General features: G+C 43.2%; 1 protein-coding gene across 15 annotated transcripts in view; it reads left to right on the top strand.

The window, feature by feature from the left end:
- Window positions 1–23,662, top strand: part of KDM2B (lysine demethylase 2B) — a 122,674-nt gene that overhangs the window by 54,843 nt on the left and 44,169 nt on the right. For all 15 annotated transcript variants that reach the window (XM_061466279.1, XM_061466278.1, XM_061466283.1 and 12 more), the window contains 3 exons: window positions 5,826–5,941; window positions 11,885–12,011; window positions 19,888–20,342. In XM_061466279.1, the coding sequence (XP_061322263.1) occupies window positions 5,826–5,941; window positions 11,885–12,011; window positions 19,888–20,342 (698 nt within the window). The remainder of the gene's footprint in view (window positions 1–5,825; window positions 5,942–11,884; window positions 12,012–19,887; window positions 20,343–23,662) is intronic.

Raw genomic sequence — 23,662 nt, 5'->3', positions numbered from 1 at the left:
ATCAGTGGAGAGGATCAGAGAGGAGAGTTTTTTGCCCTTGGTGTCTGCTTTCAGATAGGAGGTGACAGTGTAATGTTGGATTTTTAGTTCTATTCCTCTGCAATGCTCTGCCTAATTTTTATCAAATGGTATCAGATTGAGAGTTGCCATATTGCTTGTACTACTGGGGCAGAATGAATAGGGGGTTTTACTTTAAAACTGTAAACATGATGTTTTCTTGATACATTTGGTCGTGGGCACTATTACAACTCAATCATCCTTCTTTTGAGATGAGAGAAATAGTGTTTCACTTGCTGGCCGTGCCCACTCTGAGGTTGCCTCTTTAGTCACTTCTTATTTTTGAGACATATAAATTTCATCTATTCCACCCCAAGCTGCAGGAAAATATATATGCCTTCTATATCGCAAATGTATGTGCAGTTCCTAATGGAAACAGGTGCACCATGGGTTTGGCTTGGAGCTTGTTTGCCCCATAGCTTTATAACTTAATAGTCTGTTTGCCCCATAGCTTTATAACTTAATAGTCTTTTTTATTGCTCTCGGATGGATGATTGCATCCTTGAAGATACAGGAGGAATTTGCAGCCCCCTGAAATCTTCTAACAAGTTTGTAGTGTTTAATAATACTTGTTCTATAAAATTCAAAAGATAATGAGATCGTATCTTTCTTTTAACGGTTCAGAAGAGCTTTTGTTACTGTTAATTTTACCTTCTTGATTTACTAGAGAAGATAACATCTAAATATTCAAGTGTATCTTAGTGGTGGAATAATTCCTAACTGTAAATCAGTTGAGAGTATTTCTGAGCCTCCTGAACAGAATTCCTGCTCGATGTTGGCTTGGCTTCATAAACTAGGATGGCTTTAGGAAGGAAAAAACACTTGAGGAAAACAGTAAGTGGACGATTGTCTTGTTGAGGCTTGAAACAAGGACAGTGATCAGTGACTGCGCAGTGTCTGGACTCCCAAAGCTGTTATCCCCATTTAGCTGAGCTCATAGTTGATGCATGGCTCCCAAGGCAGGACTGTGTGGTGGCCATGGCCATGGACCTGCTCCACTGCTCCAGCTCTGGGACCAGCCTGCGAAGGAAGGGTGGGCTGGATCCACATCCACTCAGTTGTTTCCACTATCAGCGCAGGCTGCTTTGAAACTGGTCAGCCATGGGGAAGAGTTTTCTGGTTCATGACTAATCCTTGAAGCACACAGTGTGTGTCTTTCACGTATAGGATTTAATTGTAGCCTTAGATAATGTTTAGCATGTGTTTTTGTTTCTTTCAGCCAAAAGTGAACTATACTTTATTCCACTGACTTTTGACTTTTTCAGTCTATTTGTTCATGATATTACGCCTGTCCTTTTTTTATCATTAAGGAAAAATTAAATTATGCCATTTTATTCTGTGTTTCTTTCATTTTTTGGGGGGAATATTACAGTTTTTGAGAGTCTCACCAAGGGGAGAGATGTTACCTCCTGTCTTGCACTAAGCCGTGAAACACACAGGGTTGTGCAGTAGGAGCAGGGTTTGTGTCAGTGGTAGAAAGCAGTCACAGAGGGGAGAACTGGTGACATTCACTTCAGAGGTGTCTGTATCAGAGGCTGGGTGGCAAGGTTTTGCTGTGAGAGCTGAAAGATGCAGACATACATGAGCAGACACGACAGCACAGAGTGATGTGATCGTACGTGTCAACAGACCTGTCAGTTCATCCAGTGAAAAGCAATGGCATGGCTGAAGGTGAGACAGGCAGATGTATTGGTGTGGATGGTTTTAAAGCAACTCCTTGGCTGTCCCTTTTGTCTTGTGCATACTTGCAGCTTGCTTCTATTCTGGAGCTCTGTCTTCCTCTTTAAAAAACCTTTGCAATTGGGAAGCTTTAAGGATGGGTTTTCTTGTTTGTTAATGGTCACAGTGAGCATTCATCCTCAGTTTATTTCTGAATAGTGCTTGTATCTAAGCTGTGGGAATGAACTGAATGTGCCATCCAAGCTTATCTGTTTCAGAGCTTAGTTCTGCAATATTAAACAGGGGAAGTTTATATTGGATATAAGGAGGAAATCCTTTCCTGTTAGGGTGGTGAGGCACTGGAATGGGTTGCCCAGGGAAGCTGTGAATGCTCCATCCCTGGCAGTGTTCAAGACCAGGTTGGACGAGGCCTTGGGTGATACGGTTTAGTGTGAGGTGTCCCTGCCCATGGCAGAGGGTTGGAACTAGATGATCTTAAGGTCCTTTCCAACCCTAACTATTCTATGATTCTATATTACCCTTATGGAAGCTCTTTACTGTTTTCTACTCACCTGTTTCCTCCTGCTTTTGTGGTGCTGGCCTCTTCAGTTTTTCTCTCTACACAGCCTTGTTAATATTAGAACAGGAGTTTGGGGATTTTTACCCCCCCTTTAATATCTGTGCCAGTTCCTGTGGTTTTCCTACCCTGTCAATGCGCCATCTTTTTTGTCTGCTCTTGCCCATAGTGTCCTATGCTTTTGTCTCTGCAGTTTTAATATTCCATGTATGTTCCTCAGGCAAGTCAAAGCTATTTTTGGATGCAGTGTGTGATCAGAAAACTGTGATATAGCTGAGTGGTCAAAATCTCTTCTGAGCAGGTAACTCCTCAGACAGGGCTGTGTCCTGTAGCTGGCAGAGGGGCTGTGGGCTGGATCCTGCCTGTGGGAGCACATGAGCTGCTGTAGATCTGGGGATTCCCTGGGACTTGGCTCAATGTGTTCAACAGTGAAAGGGTGGTACCCATAGGCATTGTCCTTATGCATCCCTGAGCTATGCCTGGAAATCATCCCACACCTTGCTTTGGCTGTGGGTACGAACTTTACTTCCAAGGACTTTACAGTTAATGGCTTTTTGCTTGTTGCTTGGTCTCTGGTTTATTTGTGTTTTCCCAACCCTGATGGATTTTAGTGCTTCTTCATCACAGGGTTTTGTTATTGAGAACCGTCTCATAAAAAGCAGCATTTTCAGTCTTCTTACTAGAAACAGGCGCTTCTTGAAAGACACGGTGTTTAGTTGATTCAGAAGTTAGGAGCTGAAGTACTAACTCTAAGATGAGTTTAGACTTGGATTATAGATGTAAGTAGGGAATTAAATACATTATCTGCATAACCAGAGGGTGTTTCAGTTACTTTACAGGAGACCTTTGGTTTGCACCTCTGCCAGCTCTTCAACAATACTGTATTAATGTTGGCTAATCTTTCTGTTTAGGATTTGTTTGGGACACCATTTGTGGGGCATTGGCTCAAGCCAGTGAAAGACCCTTTCACATCACCCCGAAGTATTGGGGCTGCTACTGAGGAAGTAGAGTGGTTATTAACACAGAGACCCTTGACATCTAGTGGGGGCTAAGTCGAGAGGTCAGGGAAGATGTGAGCAGTGGAACCCAAAGAGTAAGAACCAATGGAACAACTGCACTCCAGTGTGAAATTTTCACTAAGGAAATACGACTTATAGGAGGAGGCAACTGCGTGGTTATAGCAAAATCATATACTTGAGGAACAACTGCAATTTCCTTTTATTTCTTGCAGAATTAAGGGTATCTCCTTTCTGCCTTTCATACAGGACTAAAAAGCCAGGTTTCAGCTCAGTTACTCCCTTTACTGAGGTTATTAATATTTGATAACAAACTGTATTTAGAATTATGTTGGTCATTCCCCTAAAATAACAAGTTATTTTACTGGAGCTGCCAGTACACATACTGGAACTGCCAGCTCCAATGCGTCTGCTGAGCAGTACATTGACTGCTCTGTGCTGAGAGAACTGCAGTGGGAAGTTCCAGTGAGGACTTGTCAGTGTTCTGCTGTAACTGGCTGTTTCTGAGCTTGTCTTCTGCCACCACTCGCTTGGCCATTGCACTTTTCTGAGCTTCAGTTTGTTCAGCTCTAAACCTGACAATGAAGGTGAAATTGTCACACAGATTGACCCCGTCTTTCAGCACCTACCCAGTAAGTTGGCTTTGGGGACCCAGCAACAGATACACTTCAGCACATGGTTTCCATTCTTTCCCCCATACACATCAATCTTTGATTACCTAGTGGAAGCAGTGGCCCCAGTTTCCTTGATCTTGGATCTTTTTTCGTTCCCGAAGACTAGGATCAGGAAGATCATTTGTATTTCCAGTAGTTTGCTCTTAGTACAGATTGATGTCTTTCATGTGGTGAACTACCTCAGCCCTGAAGAGTTTTTAGAGTACTGATGTACATAGTTGCCACGCTACCCTTATGTGACAAAATCCCCTCCCTCTGTGGTTGGTTGTTCTTGATTTGGAAGTAATAAACAAGCTGGATCATTGTGAGTGACTCTGTAACCAAAATTACACTAACTGGAGCAGGAAAGATGCAATAATCCCGAGAGTGCCAGAGCTCTGAGCCACCTGCTGTTTTTATATGCATGACATTTATCATGTGGAATCAGAGCTGTGACTGAGCACTGGAACAGGTTGCCCAGAGGGGTTGTGGAGTCTCCATCCTAGTTGATGCTGAAAAGCCATCTGGACATAGTTCTGGGCAGCTGGCTCTAGGTGGCCCTGCTTGAGCAGGGGAGTTGGACCTCCAGAGCTCCCTTCCAACCACAACCATCCTGATTCTGAAATTCAGAGACATGTCTCCAGAGCAATAGGCTTTTGTTTCCAGGGAGAAAATTGACGTGCTGATTTCTTTTCCTTCCTGTCTCTCTCCTACCAATAATCTCTTAAAGTAAAGCCCCAGTTTTGCTATCTGCTGTGGCTCAAGGACTTCTCAGATGCAGCCTTACAGGCCTTTATGGTGTAAAGATTGGTGCAGAGCAGAGCGTTCGTGGCTGCTGGCTGGAGAACCCTTTCACTGAATGGCATTTTCCTGCTCCCTCACTCCTGCTCTGGAAGTGAAGGAAAGCTGCCACAGCTTTAATGGAAAGTACTGCACAGTGAGGAGAAAATTGACTGCCCCCTCTGTTGCTTTGCTGTCTGCTGGCTTATAAATTGTAATGCTTTTCATTAAAAAAGAAGAAAAAAAAGTGTCAGGTCTCTGTGGGTCCCAGATCATTAGTGGGATCAATTCCTTTTTCACTGCAGAGATCAGAGGCTGCAGTCTTGCATAGCCAGTGCTTCAGCTGCTGACATACCAAGCAAACAATGCAGAAAGCAAAGAGCTGGAGTGTGGCTGCCTGAACTGCTATGCCTGGGTTTTCTTCCTTTGCTTTGGTGCCTGTGAGATGAATTCAGTCCTTTGCAGGACTGGGTCAGAACAGCCTCTTCAGCTCCAGTACTAGAAACGTTAAATCCCTTCACTTATGGCTTGCAGTGAAAACCTTTTTGGTTGCTTCAGGAAGTTGATAATAGGATGTGAAACTTTCACCTCTGAAGGAGGGCTGGTGGTAATCATTTGAAGCTGTTGACATCTGAAGATGGATGCTCTGGGGCTGGTGTGAAAAGTTTGGTGTGACTCAGTTCAGTTCCACAGCCCTTGCCCACCACCACTGCTAACATGATTTGCAACCCTACTGGAGGTGCCAGTAGATAGATCGGAGAGCCAAGTATATTGAACAGACTGAATTTACTTCTTAGTCATGGATGTGGTTGAGTCACAAGCTTGTGTGTTCCCAGTAAACACTGTAACTGTGCTGTGAATAAATAGAAGAACCCAATTTACAGAGGGTTCTAAGACTGTACATCATAAGATGTTGTTCTCCTATGACTAGTCTTAAAATGTGGCTGTGAGGATACCATTTAACCTTTTAACCTCTCATCCCCTGCAGAGTGGGGTTTGCGGGGTGGTTAAAACTTGATTGTAAGTTGCTCTGTAATGCTACATAGCATGAGGCATTCTCAGTTCTTTGCTTTCCCTCTCTAGGGTGGATACATGCGGTTTATACTCCAGTAGATTCTCTGGTGTTTGGTGGAAATATCCTGCATAGCTTTAATGTTCCCATGCAGCTTCGCATCTATGAAATTGAGGACAGAACAAGGGTAAGGATACTTCATTCTCTTTTTAACTGAACAGTTCTTTGTGGCTGTGATCTGTCATAGTCCCTGTCATATTCCCTTCTGACAAACAAGAAGTGAGGGGATCTCCGTGTCAGAGTTGTTGAAACAAGGTAAACATGAAGTAATGAGACTTTCAAATGTTGGCTATTTTTAGTGGGATTTACTCATCTGTTTTGCCTGCATCCCACAGACGTGTCCCTTTTGTGTCTTTTGTCTGTTAAACTTCCATCAAACACCTTCCCTTTTGCATGAAAACGTATTGCGCTTTACAGACCTTTGTACCAGCACCAGTAACCCCTTGCTTATCATCTCTCTCTGCACACCTGATGTGGATATCTGGGCCTGGAGAATTAATGGGACTAGGATGGTTCTCCTGCCCACAGCTGAATTGTCAAAGCTACAAAGAAGTTGTGTATGAAACCACATGTTTCTTATGTACTGTGCAGGATTTTCTCCTACAATGACTCAATACTATACAAGAATTTCTTGGAATATAAAGAATCTGGGGTGGGACATTAATTTGACCACTGTGATGTTCATCTGGTTGTAGCATCTACCTGATGGAAGGAGTGTTGCCTTTGGGAGGAGGTTACTGTGAGGCCTCCTTGTTTGAAGTGAAAAGGTTACCCTTGATTCATAAACACCAGTCATCATATGCTTAACAGATTCATAAAGCAGCAGAATCTGAATGCTGTGCCACTCTTTTAGTAAGCTGTTAAATAAGCTGTGCAAGGCAACTGTAGCGTTCCTGTGCAAAAATGGACCAGTGGTATGCGCAAGTTTGGATGGGGGCCTTGCGGCTGACTTTTGGAGGCATTGCACTGAGCCAGTGGTGGTCAACCACTGGTACAAGTGCTGGTTGTGATGGTAATGAAGACTGGGGCTGGCAAAATAGCAGGAAGTTGCAATTCTTTGGTACAGTTCACTGTTGTTCACCTCTACAAGAGGGCACAGTTCTGGTTCCAGGTGGGCTTTTGCCCCAGATTGCTTTATTTGCAGTGAGAGTGCATAGGCATGGAGGAAATGTGTATTGTTTTGAAATCCATCTCTTGAGTAGATGAGAGGAGGGGGGTCTTCCCCTCGCCCTCCCTTACTTTGCAGGGTGCACAAGGCCTGGTAATCTTCCCATTGTAAAACAGTGATGGGAGCAGTTGGCTTCCTGGAGTGATTTTAATGAAGAAAAGGAATATTAAGCAGAAGAAATGAATTTTCAGTGGAAGAGGGATGAAGACAAAAGCTGAAATTCAGGGGAATTGGAATGGAGGGAGTGTAGCAGAGAGAAGTGGAGGTAGAGAACTGGAGTGGAGTTTGGCCTGATTTTGAGCAGGTGTCCTGAGGAAAGGCTGTCCAGTACCTTCAGGAAGTGTAAAGGGACTTGGACAGGAAAAGGTTATGATGGCAGAGGCAAGAAGGGGCTCACTGTGTTTAGACAGGGCACAGGGAGGTTTTCAGAGTCATTGTAAATCAGAACCAGCAATATATGCTGATATATGGGCCGCAGGAACTTAAGGGGAGGGTGTGTTGCTGCCAGAAGCAGAGGCAACTTGTGCAGAGAATGGAGGGGACTGGGAGGAAGGATCAATGCCAGAAACAAGTTATTTCTATTCATGTCTATGGGGAAGATGGGAAGGAAATGCTCTTTTTCCTGAAGTTGTGTAAAAGCTGTTTTGTTCCCACAGGACTTGAGCAACCCAACATCACACAGATTGGGTTGTAACTGCTTGGTAGTGCTTCATGTCAGGCCCTTCTCCTTGGGAAGCTGGGTGCAGCTTTGATCTCTTAAGCTTTTATACCAGGAGGCAGAATTCCTTGTAACAGTCAAATATTTTTTGCTGACTTTCAGGAACTTGCCAGCCAGTTACACTGAAATGCCTTTTAAAAGTCACTAACAGCCTGATCCTCTGGGGAGGTTCTGGCAGTTGGGCATCTGCCTCTTTGGAAATGTCCTGTCACAGCATTTTGGAAGGGGGTGCTGCCGCATTTGGAAGTCCTAAATCAGACCTTTTGTCTTGTCAGTTTTGGTTTAGATTTTCTTCAAAATACAAGATGTGCAACTAAGGCATGCAGAGGTATGATGAAAGACAGGCACATCAGTACTGTTATTTAGAAATAACACCCCACACCACCTAAAAATATCACAGGAATCTTGAAGGGGTGAATGTTTTCTAAACAGGGTTCTAGCGTGTACTACTTTGTTTGCTTTAGTAATCAAAGTTTGTAATGTCTTTGTTCAAATAATCCCATTCATCCCCTGGCTGCTGTAGCAGGCTTAGCACAGTGTGTAGCTCGCACACATTCACCAGTGTGAACATACTGCAAATGAGTTCCTCATCAGTATTGATCTCCCCATTGCGTACGGCACAGAAGTAAATTACGTGATGGGATTGGCTAAGTAATTTGCCACACTCAAAGCAAAGTGTAATACAGGTGTGTTTTCCATCTTCATTTTGCACAGAGATGATTTTATGGACATTTCAGTGTGTTTAAACCTGCTGTATAATGCTTAATCATCTTTGCTGATACTCGGAGTCGTTTTTATGCTAGGTGTAGTTGTTATTGTCTTAGCAGCTAAGACAAGAATAAATACATGGTTGAAACGGCAACGCTGATTTACAGCCTGATAAAATTGCCTGGTTTATATACTTGTCATGCTTATTCCAGCTTAATTTCTCATATCCCTAGGAGACTTTTGAAGAGGGTTATAGCCATTTAAAAATAGTTTTAAGGAGTAATAAAACCCATGTCTGTTGTTGGCAACAGCTCCTAATGTGCAATTGAGGTAAACAAATATTCTCCAGCGTTACAGTTAGAGCTTCGTATTTTGCAGTCTGGCTTTCCTGGAGGCCAGTTAACAGCTAGTCAAACAGGCCAAGCTGTTTAGTTCTCTGCTAGACCAGCTTGGATAACGGCAAACAGAATGCCATGCAGAGATCCATCATCTTGGCATAGGGATGCTACAGCTCTGTAGCACTGAAGAGGAAGAATGCATCCAACTTACTCCCAACTCGTATGAATTTAATTCCCTTAAAGTATCAGGGCATGAACGGGGTCAGAAGCACTCAAAATAGATATGTAAGGTGGTCACTCACAGATGATGGTGTTTGCTACTGATTGTGTTTTCAGAAGTGTAAAAGAACATTCCAAGTGGATAGATTCATTATTTTATAAACACTCAGGCATTGTTTTTCCATGTTGTGATTAGATTGATTAAACACAAGTGGAGTTTGTAATGATTTTAACGGACATTGTGGAAGAGAGTAACGCTTTCTTCAGGAAAACATGTGCCTTGTTTCTGTTTTTCGGTTGGTTTTTGGAGGGGGATAGAAGTCTCTCAAATAATTTCCCTTTCCACTGCAGAAATGGATCATATTCCAGAGAGGATTTTTCTTGCTGTACAGGAATGATTAAAAAATATATTCAGTGGCTTGTAAATTATTAATCACAGAAGTTAGAGCTGGAAATGCCTATTAGATGAGCCAATGTATTTCTCTGCTGGTGGGGGATTTAGTCCTCTGGCAGTGTCTGTATCAGATATTACACTTTAAATTCATCACAGAACATTTTTAATTTCTTTCTTTCTTTCTTTTATTCCTCCTCCCCATAAGGGTTCATTTGACCATAAGTGTACAATGGAAAAAGTATGGACATGTACATAACGCAGTTCCCATCCATTATAATGAATAAATGTCCAAGGATATCCTAAATAACATAATTCTCTATGCTTTTCCATAAGGCAAACTTTAAAAGACTTTTAAAGCCCTCTTAGACTTGCTTTACAGGGAGAAGGCACTGTTGATCTTTGCGCAGTATCTCTTGCTGCATATGGTAGCTCTTCCTTCTGAAGGTTTGTAAAAGCAGAGCCTTCCCAGCACTTAGCGCATTACAGAGGCATGGAGGGATTTGCTGTGGGTTGGAACATTGATAGCGAGGCAATTAGGAACTCAAATTGAATATTAAAGATTGATATACATAATGGGAGCACTGCATGCATTACTTCCTTGTCTTTCACATTGAATTAACATTGGTAACAACTAAATTTGGTGAAGCTCAGAATCTGTCAACAAATGTTGAGCAATGATGTCTTTAATATTCCCAGGCATGTGGCTGAAAACCTTTTGAAGGCTGAGGGGTGGAAGGCGGCTCCCTGTTTGTAAGTCAATTCTTTGCAAATTTTGTTTCCTGCAGTGCTCTCTTGGACAAATTTGAGTTCCTTTATTAGCATATATTTTAGCATGGCTGATTTCCCCTGTGTTCCATAATAGTGATAAGTGACTTGATCTCTTCTTTATGACAAAGAACTAAACCAAAGGAAAGATGTTCTTCAATGCAAAAAGGCCCTGGGGTTAAATGTTCTCACATTTAGGGGGATGTTGGTTGGATTTTGCCTTTTTTTGTCTTTTTTCCCCTCCTTTTTTTTTTTTTGGTAACAAACCTCACAGGGAGACATGGGAAAAGGTGCAGCACCACTGGATGCGTGACCCATAGCAACATACAGCTCAGATGAGCTACATTTGTGTTGAATTTATGAGATCTAAATTTTGGGGAATTGCCATGGAGTATTTACATCCTCCCCTGTGATCCATTTAGTGGGACAATACAGGATATTTCCCCTTTGTTGCATTTTGATTTACTACTAAAAGTGGTGTGCTTTCTGTGCCCTGGGAGCAGAGACAAGTTCTTTGACTGTCCACCTTGGGGACAGTTCTCACATATGGGCATTGTAATAAATCACTGACAAGCTCAGGAGGCTGCTTTTATCACCAGGCAGAAGTTTCTGCAGTGCCTGCTTTGCAGAATCTGAGTTTCCAGGTGCTGGGATAATGGCTCTGTTCAGACTTTGGGGTTTGGAGTGATGTGTGGGGTGGTTGTTCTGGTTTTGCCTTTTAAACGTGGGCTTTCTAAGTTAATACTCCTTTCTGGTGCAGTCCATTAAAGGTGGGGGGATACCTCTTGGCTAGGTGAGCTGGTAATATACACAGAATGCCTTAAAGCAGTTCCTGCAGTCCCAGTGCAATGCATGCGTGTAAGCCTGCAACAGGAGAAAGAAGTGTGCAGTGTAAGTACCAGTGCATGCAAGGTGTATGGCATCCATTTTAACAAATCGCTGTAAATCTGCATTTGGTCTTGTATTTTAGGAGCTTCCCACATTCTTTGGTACAGTGACCTCCTGTAGATAGAAAACTGTGTTGCAAAGGAAGGAAACCCACTTTGTTTTCTTTTGAATCTGAAATAACCTCACAAATACACAGTGTTGGAGAAGAAGCTTTTTGTGTGAGAACAACAGGTCTGAGATGTAAGAAAAAGTGCACAGCTTGACAGGATCTTTTGTTAAAACCCTGCTTTTTCTGTTCTGTTTGTGGCAAATGTGTAAACCACAGGAGGGATTTTTACTTTTAATGTGTAGGTATCAGTAATCAAGAATTTGTGTGCTCATTTGTTTAATGAAATTGTTGTGAAGACTGTAATTGTAAAAGGTGTATTTCCTGCTGGTCTCATTTTAGGTAATGTTACCGTTTTGCTAAGAATCATAGTGTTCAGGAAATAAAACAAACTCACTTTTAGTTTAACTCGAGTTTTAGTGACTGACATCTGTATGTGACCACCCTATGTTTATACAGGAGGGAAATAATGCTGTAGGGGCCATCCATCAGTTCCACGGTTTCCCAAGAACCACAAACCCTTTCCTCTCCCACCACCCCAAGAGGATACAAATTAGTGAACCAAGAAATGATGCTATCATGGCAGGCAGGCAGGCTCCTCATTTGGTATGCTGAAGGCATACATCTCACTCTGCTCCCACCCTCTCCCCTCCCCCTCCTGCATACTGTTTGTGCTCTTGATAACACGATGAGAATGATGACTGGCCCTTGTGCTGCAAACTTCTCTGCCTTCCCCATGGACTGACAGTGTTGATCTTGCTTTCAGGTGCATGCCAAATTCCGTTATCCTTTCTACTATGAAATGTGCTGGTATGTTCTGGAGAGATACGTGTCCTGTGTGACCCAGCGCTGCCACCTCAGCAAAGAGTACCAGAAAGAATCAATGTTAATTGGTGAGTGAATCCTTTGAGTGCATGTTCAGAACTGGTGCTGGCACCTTAGGCTGGTTGCTGCTTTGCTTTCTGCAAAGCAGGTTATGGATTGGAGAACTGTTACTTTATTTTGGGGTGGGGAAGGTCTGGAGTCTCCAGCCTTTCTATGAATTGCCAGCTTACTTCATATTATATTTGCTGAACGTTCCTTTAGCAAGTGGATCCTAGAACAATAATTTTTGGATGCTTTTGTTCCTTGGTTTCAGTAGTGTTTGTGTTGAGATGATCTGCCAAACAGTAGATGATTTACTGCCATGTGAGGCACAGTGCCTTAGTAGCCAAAAATGTGTGCATCGCAACTGCCCTGGTGGGATGGATGGTTAGTCCTTTTATAGAGAGTCTCTTCTATGGAATGCACTGTGGTCACTAAACCTGGCTTCTTTCTCTTCTCTTTAATCTCTTTAGTTCTTTATATTTGGTGACTGACTTCCAGTTCTTCAGAATAACAAACCCCAGAAAACACCTACACAAATCGTTATGATCTATAACCCAAGTGCAGGGAGGTCAAAGAAACCTTTACAGCAATAGCTAAAAATGGACCATAGCAGAGATGGATAGATGTGCCTGCAGCAGGAAGGCATTACCTTGGCACTGATGCGAGCTTTACATCAATGTGTGACAATTCTAGTTGCTGCCTTGCAGAACTGCCCTCTTTCCTTCCTTTAATGGAACAAGGGGGTGGGCCATGTGGCCTCTGCGCTTTTAGTTGCAGAGTGGCTGAAAGTAGCGCAAGCAGCATCTAACTCTTAACAGGCTCGGGGAAAGCATGGAGGAAAGCTAAAGAATTTCTATGCCTCTTGCTCCTTAAGATGCTGCTTGGAGTGAACCTGGCATGGTTGGAACTACCTCAGGTTCTGGGCAGAGGAAGGAATTGATCACCTACCAGCATTACTCTTGGTAGAAGGGATTGAAGAAGGCATGGGTAGATTTCATTCTCCAGTGAGTTTTACTGACCAAGAATAACATGAGAAAGCTGCGTCTGCATAGAGGAGCCAGAGAAGCTGCCTGGGATCTGGGTGCTTCACATTTTGTTTCTCTCCCTAGCTCTGAGACCCTGGGCAGAAGGGTTAGCAAAGCAGGAACTCTGTGGGAAGGAATTTTTCTCATTATGGAAGTTCATCCTTTCCTCCTGGATGATTTAGCCCCTTGGATCAGCTCTTCATAAAGCAGGGACAAAACTCTGGTAACTGCATTCACTGGAAAACAAGGAACAACCTCCTGTTGTTCTAATGTTGTCTAAACCATTGGCATGGGAAGAGGCTCATCCTGCAGGGTGGGGGTGCCAGATCCCTGAGGTGTAATTTCAGAACAAATTGTATGTGGAGAGTGGATGGTTCAGGATATTGAGATGGGACCTTTTCCAGCTAAATCACTGGCGTGAATTCCAGCCCAACTCAGTGGTTACTGGTAATGGTTTGGTGATCCCCATGACGTGTGCCTCAGTCCAGTCACTAGTGGAGAGATTCAAATCATATTAAAGCTCACTGGGGACCACAGATGTCCAGTGTCTGAAGGGAAAAGGATTGTTTTGCATGACCAAAGAGTGCCAGCTGCAAAGGCATCAGGAAAAGGAGCCTGGCTGGCTATATGGAAAATGGTTTGGTGGTGGAAATGGATTTGTCTCCTGTGGTGGCTTCAGTTGTTGGCCTTGTGGACAGTGAACATAAAACTCTTTGCTGTTGTTTGAGCATGGTCTGATGGTTGTTTCAAGCTGCTTTAAGAAGCATGCTGCTCTCACAAGACTATTCTGTTTAGTGAACTCCAGAGGTTGTGCAGCTGCTCGCTGTGATCGGGCTGAAAATTGAACCCTACTGACAACTGAATGTATTTGTTGCTGGTAGGATTGATGAGTTGACTTGCAGCCCTCCTGGGTGCTAAGGGGGTCTGGCTGGGCACATCTTGACCTGTTCTCACTGTATTGAGGGGATTGGTACGTTCATCTTACCAAAGCGGTATCTTACTGACAGCGTGTAGTTCATCCACCTGCCTGCTGTCTCTTGACTTCAGAGTATTAGCATGCTGACACAATTTCTGACATTGACATCCAGAGCCTTTCTCTGCAGGAGAGACAGATGTATACTATTTTTTTTGGGTCAGAAACTGGCTTTTTACTTCTTGGCAGAATCTTAACCTTAAAATAGTTCTTCAGCTGGAGATTGTGGTTCAAAAGCCCAGATCTGTATCTGCTGGGTCTACTGGATCCTTTTCACCTTGGCATTTGCCAAATTCAGAGGAGTAAGGGTATCTTATTTACCTTTACAGAGCTGTTTTGCTGCTTTGTTCTGCGTGAGTAATACCATTTCAAATACTTATCCTTTAACTGGTCTCAGTGTCCAGCCTCGTTACTCAAATCTCTATGAGCTGTAATCCTAGAATTACACTTGTTTGGTCTGTGGCGTCTATCTTGGTATCACTCACTTGCTGTGGGATGGTACATCCACATGAGGTCAGTGTTTCAAAACCCTGCTGTTACTTTTTAAGCTTCAGAACTGCTGAGGTCCTTAAATCATCTCTTCCTAGAGACTTCTCTGTCTGCAAGCAATTTCTTCATTTCCCATGAGAGAGTATCCCTTGACAAATAATTTCCCATTGTTCTTAAAAAGTAATGAAAACAAAGTACTTAACTTCTCTGCAGGCCCCTTAATAGATGTAATTGTCTTCTGTCGTCCTTGGGTTAAGAAAAAATCCTTCACATCCTTGTATTCATTTTTGGAAATTTCTCTGGAATAATCTTAATATTTCTCCTATTTGTTTTAAAATAATTCCCTTAACATAAATTGTTCTAAATGTCTACTTTCTACCTTTCCTTTTGGGTGCTAGAACTTGCTAGTTTTCACCCTTGAGTTGTGGTGCTTTCTTTTTTTGTGTGTGTGTATATATATATGTATTTCTATATATCTTCTGATACAGTGTTCTTACTGGATCTAAGAAGCAACAGCTGGTTCTTAGCTGAGGAGGATGTCCAGCAGAGAAAGCACAGGATGCTGCCCATGGTCCCTGAGATTCCCAAGGTGGTTTGCACAGCGTTGGTAGAGATTCTGTTCTCCTGTGTGAGGAAAAGGAGATGAGTGCAGTGATAGAAGAATGTTTGTGGAGAACACAGAAACCCGAGTTCATCAGCAGTTGTGTTTTAAGGATATCTTTAGACTTTTCATACTGTGTATTCATTGCATGGTATTTGTTTGCTTTGATATGAAGGTTGCTAAATTCAGAGTGACTCTTTCAAGGCATTGCCTGCTCATGAGTGTATTTTTGTGATTGTATTGCAGTACCTTTGTTCTGATAGTTACACGCTAGTATAGCAACTTACATTGTCCTCTGTATTTCTGGTTTCTAAATGGCTCAACTCCCCAAACTTCAGGCAGGAAAAAAACCCAAACCCACCTCAATGTAGTCAAGGCTGAAACCTTCCCACCCCCTAAATAAAAATGTCAGTGCTTCTGAGTGAGTTGGAAGATGATGACCGTGGCCTCCTTTTCCATTCTCCAGGCCCAGAATGAGTTTTCAGGCAGCTGCTTCCTAGTTAGTGTGTGAGACTGTTCTTTTTCAGCTCTCTTCCACAGAAGGGCAAACACTCTGGGGAATGATGACATGACAGCAGTTGCAGGCTGCTGTAAAAGCACACAATCTCTCTTTCTCTTTTTCTTTCCCTTGTCCCTCTCTCAACTGTGACATTTGTCCCGCTGGCTGAAATCAGAAAGGGATCTTATTTGGGCTTCCTCTTAGATTTGAACATGCACTGTTTCGGGATGGATATGTCTTCATTATTTTTACTCTTACCATGAATGAGTCTGTACTGGATGTTTTCAACCACAATTGACCTTCAGTGAGATACGGATCTTGAGAGTGAGCTGACAAAGAGTAATTGGGAGAAGATACTGGGCTATCAGAAATGTGCTTTCTCTGTAGCCTGCAGCTTTTAAGTTTCCCATTGCTAAAATTTCAACAGGATGGCTCTAACTGTATGTTAAGCTTGATGGATGAAGAAAATGCACCCTCTGGCATGGAGGAGGTGCCATGTCTGTCCTTTATTTTCCGCTTCCCTCTTCTCAGGGGATAGAATAGATTTGCTTATGATAGACAGGTACTAGACTATATTGAGTGATTTCTGTGTGGGGTGCTCCATTTCCAGTATGTTCAGGTTTTTACTGCTAATGAAAATGTCATTGCTGTCTTTAGCAGACTAATAGCAACTGCTGCTCCCAAGTCACAGTGTCAGGTTTGGAGCTGGGGATGGCAAGGTAGATATTCTGCGCTGGACTGTTCTGAAGAGTTTAGAAAGGTTTCGTAATTACACCTCAGCCCCTTCCCTTTTAAGTTCTACAATACAGCAAGTTGCTTTCTGGCAAGGAAAGAAACTGTATAATTATCCTTCTTGTACAAGTGGATAACTATGGGGAAAATTAAGTGATTTGCCCAGAACCCACAGGGAAGTGAACTGCTTTAGGAAAGGTATTTGTAGCTCTCTGTCCTGTGGTCAAGCCTGTGCTGCTCCTCCTCTTCACCGAGTTATGTCTCTGACTGGTTTGTATAAGCTGCTTTGAGATGGAGAGGGGTAAAGGTCTTTTAGCACTGAATTCTACAGGAGGCCAGACTGGATAACCGCTCTGCAGCTGGAGTTCTGACCTGGTGCTGGCTGCTGCATTGACTCAGAAGGAGAAATCTCAGGTGCACATAGCGACAGCTTTTCTTCATGGAGACACTTTATAAATCAAAAACCTCCAAGTGAGTGAAACCCTGGTAATACAGAGCTTAAAATGCACTTCTTGACAGAGTAAATGCAGATTGTGCTTAGTAGGGCCTTGCTGACAGGGTGGTAACTCTCAGTCAGAAGCTGTTTTCATTAAAATGAATAAATAAAAATCATGGCATGTTGCATTACAACAAAACACATGAAAACACAAAACTGAACCTTCCTCATCTTGCCGCTATCCCTCCATTATCGATTCCCTTGTGGGAGTGTTTTGTGTGGCTGCTTGCTTTTGAATTAGCAGCAGTAGCAGACAGTTGTTGTCTTTTGAAAGCCCACACTTAATCTGATGGTGCACCAGCACTGTAATCCCCTTGTGCTCCAGACTACACTGATACACTTCAGGTTAAAGGCAAGCCCTTTCCTCAAAGATCAAGTTAGGCAGAGCATCATGTAACTGCCCGTCTTACAGAGAACAGCCCACAGCAGGGCTCTTGGCTGGAGGTGGTTCATTTTGAGGTTGGATTTAGACTGTTTTCTGCCTGTTCTTACCCTGTAGCTGGCACAGCAGGGCCTGTCCTGCACAGACAGCCCGTGGCAGGGAAGGGTGGCAGCTGGCAGAACAGAATTGCTGCCCCCCCGGGTGCTTGCTTCTGATGGGAATAGGTCCCCAGTATGCTGTGGTGCTCCACTCCTGTCTTGCCTTTTGTTTCCATAGATGAGAGCAAGAGACAAAAAGTGGAGATGTCTCTCGAAAGCTGTTTTCTCTTTGCATCAGAGCATTACTTGAAGTAAATTATTCACACCTCCATAACATGATCTCCTTCTGTTTCTTTAGGCCTTATCTACACTTGTGATTTGCCCCACTTACAACCATTAGTTCCTGTTCAGCAGAGCCACAGCACAGGAAGACATAAATGTATTTTCTTTATGTGGATCCATACCAGTTTCTGTTAATGATGCCGTGCTGGTGGCATAGGGATGTGTATCTGCTTTCCCCTTCTGTTTTATCAGTGGCATCTTCTTCCATCCAGGCTGGGCTTTCATGCTTCAGTCAGTTGTGAAATAGCTCACCAGGGCAGCGTAGCTTGAGAATGGGCTCCAGCCCTGGATCCAAGAGCCTGGATTCTGAATCCTGGTTTTTCCCTAGATTTGGTGTGTGACAATGAGCAAGTCCTGCTTTCTCCCAAGCATCTGTTTCCTCAGCTGTAAAATGGGAGAATGACATAAGCTGATTATATAGCCCTGTGAGGTGGGTAAGTGTGCTAGTTACTGTGGGCAAAGGGAAAAACACTGTTAAATCCAAGTTGGATGAACTAGTGTGCTTTAAATGTTCTGGTTAAGATATTTTCTAATCCTGTTTATTTTTCTGAGAGAAGCATGGGGGTGTAATAGCACAGCCCAGGGAGGAGGAGCTGCTGTGGAGTGTTGCAAGTCACCACCTCAGCACACAAAATAAACTGTGCTCTACTTCTGCATGGAGAAGCTTTCTGGGAGGGATGCAGGGAGGACATCGCCCTGCCCTGGATGGAGCTGGAGTTGGCTGTCACTGCCATCTTTTCACAGGCATTTCAGCCTAAATGTGCCTCTCAGGAGTAATTTTATGGCCATTTTGGTTCTGAGGAAAACTGCAGACATGACTGAAGGAGTAGAATGGACAGAAATGCTTGAGTTTTGCAGCCACTGTAATGACAGCACACGTGTCCTGCGAGGTGTAAAGTGGTCAACTCTTCTCTTAGGCCCTAACATGCAGAGGGGCACTTGGCCTTTGAGTTTTTATCTGCAACTGCAAAGCTGTCCAGGCTGCTCTCAGACTATGACTCTTGCAACTGCCTCTTGCATCTTTGTTACCCAGCTGACAGATAACATCTACATTTTCAGATATATTTCCTATATATCCTGTGATAAGGATGAATTTGCCAGCTTGAAACTGGGCTTCAGCATTTGTTTTGAACCTCACTGTTAAACAACCGGATGCTGAGCTTTTTCATTAATGTCCATTTAATCCTTCCTTAAGCATGATTCACATTGTCCTAATCCAGAGCTACTGCATTGCAAAGCATGAGAGCTGTGAAAGGAGCTTTTCATTAATTGTTCACTCACTTTTTCTGTCTGACTTCTGTTTCCTTTGCAGAGTGTTTTTGTTTGCAGCTTGATCTCATACCCGTTTCGGCCAGCATTCAAATTCACGTGGGCTTAACTGGGTGTTGCCAGTGTTAACTGTATTTTCCACAGAATTCCTGCTGTTGCTGGTTGCATTCAGTGTTGTTCACTTAGTAAGGGAAATGGTGTCAAATAAATAAGAAAGAGTTGTGTGCTTTAGGGAACCTTGGCCACTAGTTTCCTACATTGCTTTCAGTGCTTGATTGCACACAGTTGATTAACACTTGGGGTCTTAGGGGGAAGCCTAATACAAAACTACAATTAATAGTTCATTAGACACAGAAACTTGCCTATAGATTTGTCTGAGAAGCATCTAGAATGTATCAGGGAGAGCATTAACAAAACGAGGATCATGCGACTCTGTGACAGTCCCTGCATTTCTCAGTCTGTTTTGGCTTCTTGTCTGTAAGATAAGTGCAGTTGTAATCCTCTGCCTCAGAAGAGCAGTAAGTATTCCTGTGGTAACAAGTGGGGGTTCTTGATTTGCCAACAGTTGCTCATGAAGAGGAGAAGTATTGAGACGCTGGTTTTGTGCTGTGCAGAGTTCTTGGAAGAATGATGATGGAGAGCGTTTCAACGTGCTTTCTGCCATCGTTTTTCCCCTCCTCTTTGTGTGCTAACTCTCTTAAAGCTGTAAAGCTGCTGAATCTGGTCTCTCTTGGATTTGTGGGAAAACTAATTGTGTGTGACTTAAGAGCTCTGCCTACTCCTAATTGAAGGCATAGAGGACTGAAGCTTTGAAGAAAGCATAATTTTTCCCTAAATGTTTCCCAGTCATTTGAACTGAGTAGATGTTAATGAAATCCAGCCTTAAACAGTTCCCCCCCCCCCCCCCCCAAATTAGAAATCAGCTGAAAAAAGCTTGTTCTTCTCACATACTTAGTAGGTGTTATCCAGTGCTCTTTTCACCAGGCAGCACCTAGCTCTGGTGATAGAGAAGTGCCTGAGCTGAGCTACATTCAGCATTCTTTTTCTAACTTTCAGATGCAAAAAGAAAACGCAGCACAGACAGCTACTCATCAGATTCGTGGTTAGACATGGATGAAGAATCTTGTGATGCCCATATCCGGGAGGAGAAGGATGACAGCTTGGATAAGAACTCCAAATCCTTGGTGGATGGTTCCTCCTCACCCAATAGCACACACTCAGAAGGGAAGGAAGGTGCAGGAAGAAAACAAAAAGCCACAGTAATGAGGTACCTAAAAAGAACTTTGTCCAATGAGTCAGATGACAGTGTGAAATCGACGACCCCCACGGACTATCCCAAAACACCAACGGGGTCTCCAGCTACAGAAGTTTCAACCAAATGGACTCACCTCACAGAATTTGAACTGAAGGGTTTGAAAGCCCTGGTGGAAAAGCTTGAATCTCTCCCAGAGAACAAGAAGTGTGTTCCGGAAGGCATCGAAGATCCGCAGGCTCTCCTAGAGGACATGAAGGTAGGTGTGATAGCTTGCTGAGCCATGCAAACTGGTCCTTGCATGTAGAAGACAGCAGGAGATCAGAAAGCAAAGCTCTGCAGCAGAGGGATGGCAGCTTGTATGTAGTGACCATCTCATATCAGCCTGCTGTGCCACAGAGAGGGGAGACAGCCTGTGACAGAAGCTCTCTCTGCTCTGGGGAGGTAGCTGTTTGCAGGCTGGTTTAACTGGTGTGGTACTTCCTGACTGTTACAGTAGTGGCCAAAAGTTTGGATCCTCTCATAGTTATGTCCCATTTGTAATAATACATGAAATGTACAATGCATTTATAGTCTTCACCTGCTGGTTTTAGTCTAGTGTCTTTCTGAGTACACCTTAATAACTGACATACAAAATGTAAGCCCTGGATTGTAATTCAGTGCTATATTGTCTAATGTTTTCAGTTGCTTTTTTTTCTTTCACCTTTTTCGTTTTCTTTTCCTCCATTGCCCTCTATAGGTTGATAGTTATTCTCCACTGGTACAACATACTATTTTTGGAGATGATGTGAGGAGTGAATGCTCACTAATGGCAGAACTCTTTAGATTTTTAGTATGCTGGAAGTGATACCAGTATCAATTTATCCCCATCTGACTTAGGGATAAGTTCCTCCTGAAGACCCACATGGCCTTGCTGCTTCTAGTCACAGCCTTGCCCCTGATCCATGGCATCCCTTTGGACCATTTGGTTGGCTTTTCTGTGTCCTGTTTTCACACTGTATCAAATACAGACTTACTAATTCAAATCAAACCTGGGAGCAGCATACTCTTTGTATGCTTTCGATGGGACTTGTCATATAAGGCTAAACTTGTCAGCCTGTGCTCATGGCAATTTGGCCTGATTTGGAACTATGAGTATTGATTCCTGGTCTTGTGTGTGGACTGCTGGTTTTGTGCTTTTGCTGGGTACAGTGGGGTTCTTCAGCTACCTGTGTTCTCTATCTAAGAGCTGTGTAAGCCACAATCTGAGGGGAAAAATATGTGTTTATATGGTAAAAGGGGAGCCTGTGCTTTTTTTAGTGCAAGTAGTGTAACAGCTGCTTCGAAAAGGCATCAGAAAGAAGGCTGAACATATGCAGTGTGCAGTGGAACCAAATCCCACAGTCTTGGAGCCTGAAGTGTGATACACAGCACTCCTTTTAGTAAACCACAAGATCTCAGAAAGTCTCTTCTTACAAAATCAGCCACTTGAACACGAAGGTGGCCACACATGCCCAAAGTGGAGCTGTAGATTCACTCACTTGCTTTGTGATCAGTTGTCTTCTAATCAGAAATCAAAATGAAGCTTCAAGACCAGGAGCTGAATTTGTGGTGAAGGAGGAGGAATGGCAGTGTTACTTTTCTTGATACACAAACCTATTTTTACTTGAAAGTAAACTTCCCCTTCTTGAAATCCCAGAAGGGGGTACAACACATCATAACCAGTGCAGATGTTCAGAGTCATGCATGCTCTTTTGATGACATACTCCAGTGCAATGTGAGACATCTTACTAGAACATGGCAAGATACCAGATGTGAATCTGGTTTAAAGCACTGTGTAGGAATATGTTTTCTTTCTGCTCTCCAGTGGCTTTGCTGCAGAGATGGAGAACTGCAAATGGACATTTAAGAAAAAGCCCCTTTTTGGTGTTACTGTGTTTTAACTGGTGATAAGTGGGCATCTGCCAGTTTATTTTGTGCATCTCACAGAGTTGCAGTCTTGATGTTCCATCTCCTTTGCTAACTGCCTGCTTCTGAACTTTCTGTCCTTGCCAGCACACACTGTAACCATCAGGATGTAGCCCAACATCTGGGTACTGATGGTTCCCTGCTGGTTAAAGAGCCCATGACCACATCTAAACGTCATCCGTGCTGCAGAATTGTTTTCTCTGGAATCACCTCTATATGTTGGTGAGCCTGTGACTGATTAGCCAGAGCAACACCTTCAAAAGGGTGTTAAACATTTTCTTGAACCGTGTCTAAAGAACTGTTAAAAGAACTTTCTTACCCATCTTTTTTACAGTATTGGCCCACAGGCAGCCCTCAATTATCAGAGTGGGAGTTACTATAGCGTAGTAAATGAACTAAAGCCTGTAGTCTGCTTCCTCTATGACTCTCCATACAGCTCCATCATCCACTTGCAAGGTGCTCTGAAGGAGTTGAGGGGAGTTGTACTTCTCTCAGTATTGGCTTGAGAACTCTTTCTCTCAGTAAGGAGTGGAATCCAGGACTGCCAGCACAGGCCTTCCCTTGTTCCTCATCAGCAAATACACCTTATCAGTGGCTGCCTTGGATTATCCCATTCCCATCCGGGATCCTGGATGCAACAAAATACTGCTTCTTTCTGACCCTGTGTTCACTTACGTGGTAGAGCCAGAGCATCCTATTTCCTTGTAACCCAGGTGATACCAAAGCATGAAGTTTGTTTTATTCAGTTTATTGGCTTTAAAAAAAAACCTACTAATCCAAACCAAGTGTATGAGTGTATGTTTAGAGCTCCTACCCTCAAAGGATAGAGCATGCTGATGGAAAAGTTGCCAAGTGACTGGTTTCAGCCCTTTAGGAGTCATCTAATGCAATGGTCCTTGCAGGATTCCTATCTGTCTTGGTGTGCAGAATGTGGCTGTTCAGCATTTTGTTCTGTCCTTGCTCTTCAGCAGGTCTTAGGTATGTTGACATCCTCTTCAGACCCTCAGCTGAACACAGTGATACCAGTGTTCCCTTGGGGTTTCTGGTGATACTCATCACTGCTGTAGTCACGTTCCTCACAAGTGGTAACTGATGTGCTGTTGTTATCTCTAGTTCACAGGTAGAGAGCTAAGGTGCAGAGAGATTAAGATAAACGTAACCATAGTTTTGGATACTGTTTTTAGTGCCACAGGTGTGATCTTCAGAAAAGTTAGCATTATTTAAGAGCAATATATGCAAAGGATAATTTTAGTACTGTTAAAACTGAAATTGCTTCACATTTCTGCAGAGCAGAAGTTCTGATCTTTAGCATCCAGATCCCAAGCCAGGCATGAGGAAGAGTAGGAAGATAAAACTAGTTGACTGCCTGTGAAAACCTGCTTTAAAAGCTTTGACCTGTATCATCTAGAAATGTCCATTTTACCAGAATGGTATTTATCTCCTTGACCACTAAATCATACTCTTACTTTGCTCCTAGTTTTCCACTTTGTACAGGAGTTAACGTGGGGATTTTGCTGATAGCATTAGCAGCAGTGCGAGCAGAAGCCTGGCACCTTTACCTCACCCTTGTGAGCCTCCAGAGCACCAGTCATCTGTGTGGCTGAATGGAGGCAGAAATCCTGCAGAAGCAGC

The sequence above is a fragment of the Pezoporus flaviventris genome, unplaced genomic scaffold (genome assembly GCF_033815535.1).
Source record: "Pezoporus flaviventris isolate CSIRO_AGI_PZ_B2104156 unplaced genomic scaffold, CSIRO_AGI_Pfla_v1 ptg000041l, whole genome shotgun sequence".
NCBI lineage: Eukaryota > Metazoa > Chordata > Aves > Psittaciformes > Psittacidae > Pezoporus > Pezoporus flaviventris.
Note: the sequence above shows the minus strand (reverse complement) of the source record. Positions and strands in the feature narration are given on the sequence as shown.